This window comes from Plectropomus leopardus, chromosome 3 (genome assembly GCF_026936395.1).
Source record: "Plectropomus leopardus strain MGB_pleo_1.0 chromosome 3, ASM2693639v1, whole genome shotgun sequence".
NCBI classification, from domain to species: domain Eukaryota; kingdom Metazoa; phylum Chordata; class Actinopteri; order Perciformes; family Serranidae; genus Plectropomus; species Plectropomus leopardus.
The window spans coordinates 7,635,371-7,647,382 of record NC_142178.1 but is presented as its reverse complement, the minus strand read 5'-3'; the positions used below and the strand labels follow the sequence as shown (position 1 = coordinate 7,647,382).

General features: G+C 40.4%; 1 protein-coding gene across 11 annotated transcripts in view; it reads left to right on the top strand.

The window, feature by feature from the left end:
• The window catches only part of adgrl3.1 (adhesion G protein-coupled receptor L3.1), a 177,721-nt gene that overhangs the window by 47,935 nt on the left and 117,774 nt on the right, over positions 1–12,012 (top strand). For all 11 annotated transcript variants that reach the window (XM_088075450.1, XM_088075459.1, XM_088075451.1 and 8 more), the window contains one exon: positions 7,985–8,198. In XM_088075450.1, the coding sequence (XP_087931576.1) occupies positions 7,985–8,198 (214 nt within the window). The remainder of the gene's footprint in view (positions 1–7,984; positions 8,199–12,012) is intronic.

Genomic DNA, 12,012 nt, shown 5'->3' with positions numbered 1-12,012 from the left:
TGTTTCCAGACTATTCCCTTGTCTGCTTTCTACAATATTAAATTCAGAATTAAAAAAAAAACAAAAAAAAAACTAATCATAAGGCGAGTGATTTTCATGGCATTTGGAGCGGCCAGTCAATGCAGCCTAACTGTTCAGCCCCTGTGTGAGTGCAGGCCAGAGCAAGCATGATGTTATTGAAAGCAAGGCAAGTAGTATGGGGTGCAACTGAGCGCACACTCCTACGCAGAGCTGCCTCTACACCTGTACATCACAGTCTGCAAATTGGCTCTGCCCCAACTGCCTTATAACTGTACTGAATCCAGACATTTGCGACATTTGCAGCATTCTTTTAATTATATATATACAAAGCATCAGAAATCAGACAATAGTAAGCCTGTGTGAACATTTATGACCTATGCAGTCATGTAGCTATTAGATAAGTAAACAGGACTTTTTTTCTGCATAAGGAAGTATACCTTTATGTCTGCACTCAACGCCATGTCCATGGAAACAGTCAATAAACAAGGCTGAATAGTAGTAGTATAGTATTTTTTATTCAACAGTTTAAAGGAATATAACACGACTATAGGTAGCACCTGCAGTGCCTAGGAGTGTGAAATGAACGGCCACGATGGGTAAATTCTGGTTTTCTGAGAGATGGCTAAAAAAAACCCCAAAATAATGCCTGGTTTGCTTAGGATTACAACTGAAAGAATAAAACTATAGGTGCAAACTTTGTGTTAAATGTAGTCAGCGTTGATGCCGACCAACATTCCTGTCTTTAAGAGGCTGTAAGCTAATTTTTAAAGCTAAAGTGATGATGCAGGTATCTTTCATTCATTCATTGTCCATAACCGCTTGTCCTCACAAGGGTCGGGGATGGGGGGGGGCTGGAGCCTATTCTGGCTTCCGTTGGGCGAAAGGTGAGGTGCACCCTGGACAGGTCGCCAGACTTTCACAGCGCTGACACATATAGACAGACAACCTTTCACACCCACATTCACACCTACGGGCAATTTAGAGTCACCTATTAACCTGACCTGCATGTCTGCTGGGAGTAAGCCGGAGAAAACCCACGCTGACACAGGGAGAACATGCAAACTCCACACAGAAATGTCGATGGGTTCTATGGGTACCATAAGTCTCCTATTTACAGACATGCCCACTTTATGCTGGTCCCATGCAGCATTTGATTCCTAATCAAGGCAATCTGGTAAGAAGTGCTTTACCTTTTCAATATTGACTTCATAACTGTCATGAAGAGAAGGCAAGGCAGCTTTATTTGTACAGCAAATGAAGCAAAATAATGGAATCTAAAACATGATTAACAATGGAATTAAGGGGCGCCCAGTGGCTCCGTTGGTAGAGCGGGCGCCCCATGTACAGAGGCTAAGTCCTCACCGCAGCTGCTGCAGGTTCGATTCTGGCCTCGGCCCTTTGCTGCATGTAATCCTCTCTCTCTCCACCATAAAGGCAAAAAAACTGCCCAAAAAAATCTGAAAAAAATAATTTGACATCAGCTGTAAAATATTTTTTTTGTTTGTTTTTTTTAATTGTGATTAATTGTAATTAACTATAGAAATTCTGCAGTTAATCACAATTTAAAAAAAGAAACAAAAAAGCCCATGTAAAATCATTTGACATCTCCAAAGATAAGCAATAGTAAGCCATATGCAAGGAGAAAAGTGCACCCTCTGCACACAACACTTTTGGCTCGGTTCGTACCCAACATGAAAATCTACCAAGAAATCTGAAAATTTGAGTCTGGAAATGGAACTCTAAAAACTGAAAATGTGTAAGAACCCTGTTATGGGGGAAGACTGTTAATTCTTGTCAACAACAAACTATATTGGTCCATTTCTCAATATTTTCTGTTCAAGTCACTCAGCCCTAAGGTTATTTATTTCCTCTAAAACTGACATATTTTTAATTATAGTAATTCCTTACATTCCTTAAAGCAGTTAGGAACTGTAGTTTTTAGACAAGGTTCCGCAAAGAGGAGTATATAGTGCATTTGCTGGGGACTATTTTTAGCTGTGGAATATTACATCGAGAAAATAATTCCATCCTAATAAAGAAACATGTCACCCTGAGCAACGGTGACTCGATTATGTGTTTTTAATAGTTTTTTGGATATTAATGGGAAAAACATCTACACACTCCGATCTGTGCAATATTCATTTGTTGAGGCAACTTTTCAGTCTGGATCCTTTTTCAATAGTCCCAAGAGAAGTAGGTCCCTGACCAAAAGGTCACCGCAATAAAACTGCACAGAGTGGAGTGTGCAGATGGTTTTCCTATCACACATCGAGTCCAGCAAGCCTTCATATGGTGAGCAGTGGTTTTTATAAACTGAACATGAAAAGTTTTTGAACAACGGAGCTCCATAGCATAGAGGAAAAAGCTATTTCAGGTTTTGGCTACAGTGTTTGTTTTTTGTTTTTCATGGGATTTATTGATTGCAAGAAAAACACAGAATATCACCAGTCTCATCCCTTAAAATATATTTTCACGCTTTAAAAAATGTGGGGGTTTTTTTTGTTTAAACTCAAAAAACCCACATCGCAGACACCGGCACCGGCCAAATGCTTTGGCAGTCCAAGTGAGAGATCACCTTTTAAATCTCTCTTCTCTTCCCTCTCACCCGCTCCCCTCTCCTTTCTTTCCATCTATCCACCTCTTTCGCCACTCTCTTGTTCTTGGCCCAAATGTAAAAATCGATATCCTTTTGTTTCAGCCCCCCGAGGCAATGAGAGTGTCTGAATAAGATTGTCTGTACTGTCTGCGGCTGCCAACTTTCTGTCACCACTTACACAACTAATGACAGACACATTAACATGAGCTCGCACACGTCAGACTGCATGTGTGCAGAGACAAAGGGCAAAATATTGGCATGTGAGAGCATATGTGTCCATATTAAGAGGTGCTGTGTGACTGCGAAGCGACAGAAATATGTGCGGCGTGAAGCGGGTTAGCACAGCGCGTGTTTTACAGGTGAGGCAGCTGATATAAATAGATGAATTAAACAGTGACAGACGAGACAGGACGGCGCGCGCCAGTCAGAGCATTTACTGCTGCTTATGAAGGCTGAGAGGCTTTTTAATTGGAACACAGATAGACCCCCGTATTCGAGTTGTGTGTGCGAGCGTGTGTGTTTGTGTCATAATGCTCCCTTTATGCCCAGCGGGGACCCTGTAAGGCAACACTGTAAGACATCTGATCCAAAGCCAGTCTAGACAGCTGCCTTACAATACGCTGTATTGATCCTCTCACACTTCAATTAACCCGCTCTTCAAAATTTACATTCATGCTCACGGAGGCGGACATGATGTCGCTATTGAGAAACTAATAAACTAACACTTATATTAACCCAATAATGACCCACTGCCCTGAGTACTTACACACATAAAAAGTCCTTCAAATCTTCCACCACGGCTAAGACACGCTATCTGAGTGTGTGCTTAAAGACTAATCGTAGCCTGCAGTGTGTGTATGTGCATGTGTGTGTTCATTAGAAAGGACATTTTCGGTAAATGTCATTTGTATATCAGTCTTATCTCAAAGCTAGCGCCTGCCATTATCAATGTAGTGCCCTAAGGTACCAGCAGATTTCTGCCTCTACATGTCATCACTCAGAGCGTGTGTGTGTGTGTGTGTGTGTGTGTGTGTGTGTGTGTGTGTGTGGGTGTGTGTGTGTGTGTGTGTGTGTGCGTGCATGATGTGGTGAAGGGCAGTATTAAGTAGAGCCCGGGCAGAGTGTCATTGAGCTCATTCAGATTCTTTGCAGCATCCGTGTAACCATGACGCTCCTCCAGCCAATGAGAGCGCCAAGGGAGGGAGGACAGGGTTGCTATGGTTATCGTGACAGGGAGAGAGCAGGGAAGGTGGTGCTGCGCCTCGCTTTTCAGGGATGTTGTAGGTGTCGGTCGTCACTGTTGTCATATGTGCACGCACGTGACAACTCTCGAATAAAAGTGACGGAACAATAAGCAGTCACAGTCAGTGGGCCCGTAGCCACAAACTAGACTCAATATATTTGTTTATTGGACGGGGACGATGCATATTATGTATATTGCGCCGGATATATCAGATAATAATATTTTCAGATGAGGTCCTTGGGCAGCCTGTGACGCACAATATGAGGCTGCCTGAATTCAAACACAATAAAATCTACATCACAATTACAGTAGGGCGAGGTGATGACAAAAGCCGAACAACACAAGTGAGTACCTCAGCTGATAAGCTATCTATCAGGGGATGATGGCTGATGCTCCCGGGGGCTCGCTGCTCTCAGGAACAGAGAATAACAACATCCATGCTACACCACAACAACCACGATCCCTGGAAACATTCAGATCCACACCATCAATATCGCAGCACCATGCTCAAACCACAAGACTATATGCACTGAGTGTGTTAATAAACACGTAGTTAAACGGATAAGGACACATAAAAGAGACACATTCGTCTGACCTAATTTTTTTATTACGTTATATAGAATCAGCGCAGGGAACATACGCTGTAAAAATGAATTTTTTTGTTTAAACTTGAGGCAGCCTGAACACAATTTTTTAAGTTACACACACACAAACAAATAGTTTCTTTTTACTGTGTATTGTATTGCGACAGTGACTCAAGATAACTGTGTGTTAAAATCAGTGCCGACAACATTAAAAGCCGACGTCTGGATACACGAAGTCGATAATAGTTACGTCGTGTGTGAGCCTCATGAGTCAGTGTTAAAACACTGCAACAACACGACGAACCTACGTGACCATTTGACCGGCACCAAACAGATGTTTTGCAGCCTGTTGCTAACGCTAAAGCTGTGGATCACACACAAATGCAGGTAGACAAATCCTGCATAAATGTTTATTACTTTTTAAGTTCGGCTCAGGCAAAAATATGCACTTTTCTGTACTTTAAATTTATTTTAGTTTTAATTTTTATTTAATAAAGAATACTGTAATGGTAAGATAATACATGCTTTATTGAACACATATCAGAAGATATTCTAATGAATTATGTGGGTATTTCACATATAACTGAATTGATATCGAAGCAACTGGGTCAGTATCGAATCGAAATCTAATCGAATCGTGACCCAAAGAATCTAAATTGAATTGATTTGTGAGGTTCTTGACAACACCTAGGCCTAGCTAGTACTAATCATTTTAACTTTCATAAGGGCAACAGTATTAAATATAAGAAAAGAAAGAAGGGGAGAAAAAGCTGGCCACCTTGATGATGTTTAAACAGGCAACATAAAATATTAAAGAATGTATGTAAGCAGAAAAATAGCCGATAGACATTAAAAAAAGGGAAATGTAACATAAAGCACTAGATTTTTTCCCTGAATTATATTTTAACACATTTATCCATTTAAAAAACAAGAAGTGATACAATTTTCAATCTATTTTTTTCTATTATTTAATTAAATTGAAACTTTTTACTAAAAATAGCAAATGAGAGTGTAATAACATAAGTACCACATACAGGGAAAATAAAATGAAAACCAGACAAGCCATGTTTGGTGACAGGCAAAAACTTCCTTCTGTGAAAAAGTTTGTGTGATAATGGCTCCTACGACAAGGTGAGACATCACAGAAGCAGAGCTCCAAGCTTATTTTCTCTTGAAACACATTTGTTAATTATTATTATTATGTAGCGCTGCACAAGTCATTGTGATGTCAAATTGCACAATAAACACATCAAGAAAGACTGCAATATTACACTCAGTAAGTTTTTAGGTTAGTTGAAAGCTAGTTGAAAGAAAAATGCACTTAAAAATGTAACTATTATGGCTCTTTGTGTTCAGTTCAATGTTGAATTTGTTCAATAAAAGAATGTTAGAAATAGCTTCCTTTCTTTTTTCAATTCATCAAGCAATTTGTTCTATTCAGCAGGCAAGTGAAGGCAGCAGAAAGGCAGGACAGATAGTATTTCAAAGCTGCAGTTGGCAACTTCTATGAAAATAACTTTTTGTCATTTTTACCGAAACTGTCACTATATCCACACAATCATAAATGAGACAGATAATCTGTGAAAAAAATCATGTTCTTCCTCCTTGGCATTTCCAAGAATCTTTTGTAGCTAAACAAACCAGTCGGAGGCGAGGAGTCTCTAATGCAGCCGTCAATCATGTCAATCACTAAGTCGCAGTCAAACAGTCAAACGAGGCAGCGTTGATCAAATATAAATCAAGATTCCGTTTCTGCATTGCCTATTTCTTGCCTCAAATGTTTTCAGAAAGGTATTTTAGTGTATTGTTTAGCTGTTAAATGAGAAAGTTTGCTCTGAGCGCTGGGCAATTCTTTGTTTTGGCTCGACTGTTTTCAACTCTTAAGTTGGGCCACAAACTTTCTCATTTTACAGCTAAACAGTACCCTAAAAATGTTTCTGAAAACATCTGAGGTGAGAAACACGCAGATACCTCATTCCCACTGCAATTAGCGAATGCACGCAAGGTTTTTAAACACGGGTAAACACGCTAGATGTCTGTATTCCCACTGCCACATTTACTGCAGGAGAGCGAGTCGGACTTTCTCTGCACTGTCAGTTGGCGTGTGTGTGTTTCTGTGTGCATGTTGTCTTGTTGGTGAGTCGGTGCAACGTCACAGACAGGCAGGAGAACAGGTATTTAGGCACTGCTTAGGTGAACATGGGTGAACATGGACAACAATTAGTGGTGACGCATCATTGCATCTCGCCAGTTAAGGGGCTGAAATTCTTGCGTTCACCCAGGTGTTGCGTTGCCATCAATACTGATCAGAGGCCATGTCTACGCATGCTCCATAGTCCCAGTGCCTGATTTTGATCCACAAGTCAAACAGCACAAATACATAAAAGAAGGCTAGGAAAAACAAATGATAAAAAAAAGAAGGGAAAAAACAAAACAAGAGAAAGGCACCACGTAAAGCATACTGTATGTATAAAATGTACAGCGCTGAACTGTTATCCAACTGTTATCACCATTTGCCATGCAAACCGTTTGCCACTTGCTAACTTTTTTGGTGTATGACGAAATAGGTAAACCAGAAGAAGACGCAAGTGTAAATCTAGCTGAAAGGGGGCGTGGCAGGGGGCTACCCATGGCAGAGTAGGACATACTTCTATCAATACATCGATTCTGACCCGGTGCTTGTATACTAGGACAAGAGCAGTAGTCCAATCAAAGAGCCTAATCATGCTATTGCCATAGCTCAACTTAATTGTGCATGTAAATGTACTAAGTGCGTCTCATCTTGGAATTTAATGGGACTATCAAAAGCCCCATCATGTCCCATGCCTCCCTGCATCACAGGTGAGAACTGTGATGTAGAGGCTGCTACCTTTTCCCTTTGTGTGAATTGCCAGACATTTAGGTTATAGGATATCTAGATGTAATTAGTCAATGGCAGCTTGATTGCTGTTTGGTCTTGCAGATCTTTCATCATCCAAGAAGAGCCTTCATCAGTTCTACTCATTAAACAAGCAAGGAAGCACCGCAACAGCAAAAAGATCTGGGACAGATCAGTAGCTTCAATCTCATTGGAATTAATGACATGTCTCCTCTTTTGGTATAGTGATAGTGGATATATGCATCAAATTCGCAACTTCTGAGAATAATTAGGCATTGCCATCTTTGAATAATCTCTGCAGCATTAAATGCCTGTTGAAATTGCCAGGCAATTACTCTCTATCTAGAGTGATGTCGCAAACTGCTAACTGCAAAACAGTAATTACCAAGTCAGTTCACATGCGACAGTGGACATGCCCTTATGAATAATCTTCTGTGATGCTATTGTTTTCATATAGTGTGGATAATTAGTCTATATGACAAGGGTACAAATGCAGTCTTAGTTGAACACAATCTGTGCTTGTACAATTTAGTCCTCCACTGCACATATCTTAAAGACAGCACCACAAATAAGTTTCTAAGTATTTCAGTATGCAACAGAGACAGCAACAATATCATTATATCAAACTGAATTTTAATGCATGTGTGTGTGTGTGTGTCCAGCCTATGGCCGTGCCCCTATCCCCATGGCGGTGGTGCGGAGGGAGCTGTCCTGTGAGTCCTACCCCATCGAGCTGCGCTGCCCGGGCACAGACGTCATCATGATTGAGAGCGCCAACTACGGCCGCACCGATGACAAGATCTGCGACTCGGACCCCGCCCAGATGGAGAACACTCGGTGTTACCTGCCCGATGCATACAAGATCATGTCACTCAGGTCAGTCTACAGTGTGTGTCCGTGTGTTTGCATGAGTGTCGCCATTGTCTGATGCTTCATGAGCTCTTGTGAAGAGTGAAGAGAGAAGTTTATCTCAAGTCTTCCATTTCTAGACGAAATTTGCACAAACCCCAAAATTGTGTTTATTGCTAATAGACTGTAATGTGATAATACGTATGCTAATGCTAATTTCTGTTAGCAAAAAAGAGGCTTATAACCATTCAAACAAATGCAGTTACTGAACAAAAAAATAAAGAAAATCAGAAACTTGAAAGCAGGAGTCTTCAACATTTTTGGGGGGCAAGAACCTCTTAGCTGAAAGAAAGATGAAGTAGGGTGCCTCTGCATATGTTGTCTAAAACTGTTGCATTAAACTTGGCCTACAATAGCATGTAGGCTGAAGTGCAGTAAATAAACATACACTTTTATGGTGCATACAATACAATGCAATCAAAGCAACAGTTATTGGCAGATAAACTGTACATTATATTTGTTTCTAAGGTGGTCATATCTTGCCATAAAAAAAACTTAAATTACCAAACGATAACTGCTGAAGAGCATCTTTTAGTGCAAGCGACAAAAGTTCTGTAACTTCACTGAAAACACATGAAAATAGTGTCAACTATGGCTAAGCCAATACTGTGTGAATCTGGGGTAAGGCCATAGTTTTGCAGCCAAACCCAACATTTCACTTTGGTAGCAACTTGTCAACAGTTAGCACTCACCTGTCAATCAGAGTAGCCACACCCTTAATCATACATAACTTTAAGCCCTAAAGACATTTAAACAGGTGAGTTATACTATAAAAAATTCCCTTTACAGTTGTCATGAATCTGTACATTTTTTTTGTACCAGGCAATAAGCATGTTTATTTCTGCTGTAAAAATTGGGCATTTTAACATTGTGGTTTATGAGGACTGACTTACTCTTGAAGTCAGTCTCAAGTGGCTGTTCAAGGAAATGCAGTTTTTGGCACCTGGAGTTGACTAAATTACCTTGGTGTTGCTTTGTTTAATATGTTTTGCGCCGTAGTGCATAAAGAACAAGTCTCATGGCACAAAGAGCCTCGGCTAAAATGGAAGCTGTTTGTACTTATTTGCAAAGCAGAAGACACAAACATCTCTCAGTCAGAGATCCTAGTTACAGTATGCACTGTCAACCGTTCATTTAGAATTCATCCTCGTAAGTATCAATGTCAAGCTCTGCATTACTCACACGTTAACCGACTTCCACAAAGTTGACAGAGAACAACAACAGCATGAAAACGACAAAACCTTGCAGCACACCTGTCAGACGTGGTGTCATGAAAAGAGGGAGAAAGGTGATGGAGAATCTGTGCAAACTCGTGTAACCTGTGAGCCCCACCCGGTGCAGCTCTGCTGCTCTCAGCTCCTGCAGAACAATGCCATACAACTGTAGAACCTTATCACACAATGGAAATTACTCAGGTAACACTTCCTCTACAGCTGGCCAGTGTGATAGCTTCCCTCTCCTGACACTGCTGTAAGGAGTAACTGAAGCCACAAGGAGTGCTCAACAGAATTAGCAGTTTATCACTGAACCAGGCTACAATACTGTACATTCTAGATTTGGATTTTCTTTAATAGCAAAACAATCCCTAAGATGTTAACTTTTAGTGCTCTGAGATGCCAAAAAAGCCTTTAAGACACGGTTCTCCCAAATTAAGCATCAGACTTAATAGATAGCGGTAAGGTATCATAGATTTGTAAGCCGACTATATCCTTACTCCCACCCATGTTAAATAGTGACTTCTAAAGGGCCTGAACTGGACAATTACAAGCTTGATAAAATATGTAAATTGGATTTTAGGGTTGTGGATATGAGCATTTATAACTAATATAGATGTCCCACTTTACAAACACGTTTAAGTACAGGAGTTATATTCAGACAGGCTCATTGAATAGCACAGCATGCATGCTTTAAAAAAATTAATGAGAAAAGGGAAAAAATTGGCTTCAGCAAATTATTTTTCCACTCATTATCTATGTAAAAAATGCATTCTTTTTAGTTGCAAGATGAAATGCTGTCTGATTGTGTTTAAGCTTCTCTCAAACCTCCTCTTTTCTCACTTAAAGGGATAGTTCACATCCTAGGAAGCAGGGTCATGCGAGGTAGTTATCCATAGACAGTGTATTATATACAGTAGATGTCAGTCTCAAGTTTGGAGAAGCGGCAGGAGTACCAGCACGGAAGCTGAGCAATGTACTGCTGTGGAGGGGTCAGCAACAAAAAAATACAAAAATACCTAAAAATACCTAAAAAATAAAATAAAAATCAATTAATCAATCAATATCAGCTGAAGTGTAAGCTATATTTACTATTTTCACTGCTTATTTTGCTATCAGATAGCATTTTCAAATGGACTACTTGGCTCCCATTGATTCCTTCATGTGTGGTAAGGCTATTAGAAACACTACTCGAAGGCAAAGAATCATGATTTTTTTCTCATTCTGTCAATTTGGCATTTAAAAGGGATATTTTGGAATCACCAATGGAGTCTGGGGGCTTTGATGAGAGCAAAGTATGGGGAACTGAAGCCATTAACAGCTTCCCCATCAGAATGGGCTGTCTGCCAATGATGCTGATGATGATAACAATAGTAATTATTATTACATAGCACCTTTCATACAAGACATGCAGTACAAAGTGCAATATAAGTCATTATAAGATAAGGTAAAGCGCTTAAAATAGTCTTAATATAGCATACACTTAAAATGTTACTTTTTTTTTCCTTAAGGTGAGACCTTTTTATAGGTGGCTAAAATATGTTTTGTTGCTGCCCCCCATCCACAGCAGTACAATGATAGCTTCAGTGTCGGCACTTCAGTCAGTCGCTTCTCCAAACTAGTGGTGTGCTGACTGATGTCTGCTGTATGTAATATACTGTCTGTGCATAAGTACCTCATACAACCTCATTCAAAAAATCTAAACTATCCCTTTAACTTTCCACAGTGATTGCCATTCTCCCAATTTGTAGATTTATTAACAGGGGACAGAGCGTGGTTTTACTACCTACTACTAATTTTCATCCTGATAAACATTTAATTAATACTGACTTGGTCAACAGAGCTCTCATTATAAGTTTCACTGGAACTAATTATAATTATGTCATTTGCTTAGTTGTATTGGTCTTCTAAACTGCTGTGATCCCTACAACCCACAGTGTCAACTTTATGTATCGGGCAGGTATGATGATGAACACTAACTGGAAAATAATAGCAGAACAAAAATAGCAATGAAGGGAAAGCAATGCTCTGTGTAATGAGAATGTCTGGATATAAATAATTCATTAATGTCACCATTAGTATCTCAATTTTTCAGATCACGTGTTCCCCTGACTTTGAGTGCTCTTTCCTGCTGTCCCATTATTCCCTTTCTCATCTTCCTTCTGTCTCAATATTGCTGTCATCTTGCTCACTCTCGCACGCTCCACTGTCCCTCCATCAAACCACCTGTCTGTGTCATGCGCCGGGGCTCTGATGGCGATTGCTTTGGCCTGGCTCGCTCTCTCTCTGCTCGTTCTGGCAGCTGCAGCTTGTGCGGCCACTCTCCTACAGCCCCTGCCATCCATAATTTATACACATGCACACACACGCAGCATGTGCCACACACAGCATACAGTGCCCAGGGGCTACACCAGACTTTAAGCTCCAATTAGCAGAGCCAGAGGCCAAACTTAATCTTGAGGGATCCTCTGTGGAGGTGACTCAGACCGGAAACAACTGTTTATCACATATATTTCCACCGTGTGTGTGTCTGCGTCAAGAAGCTGTGAGTGAGCCTTTCTGGGTGC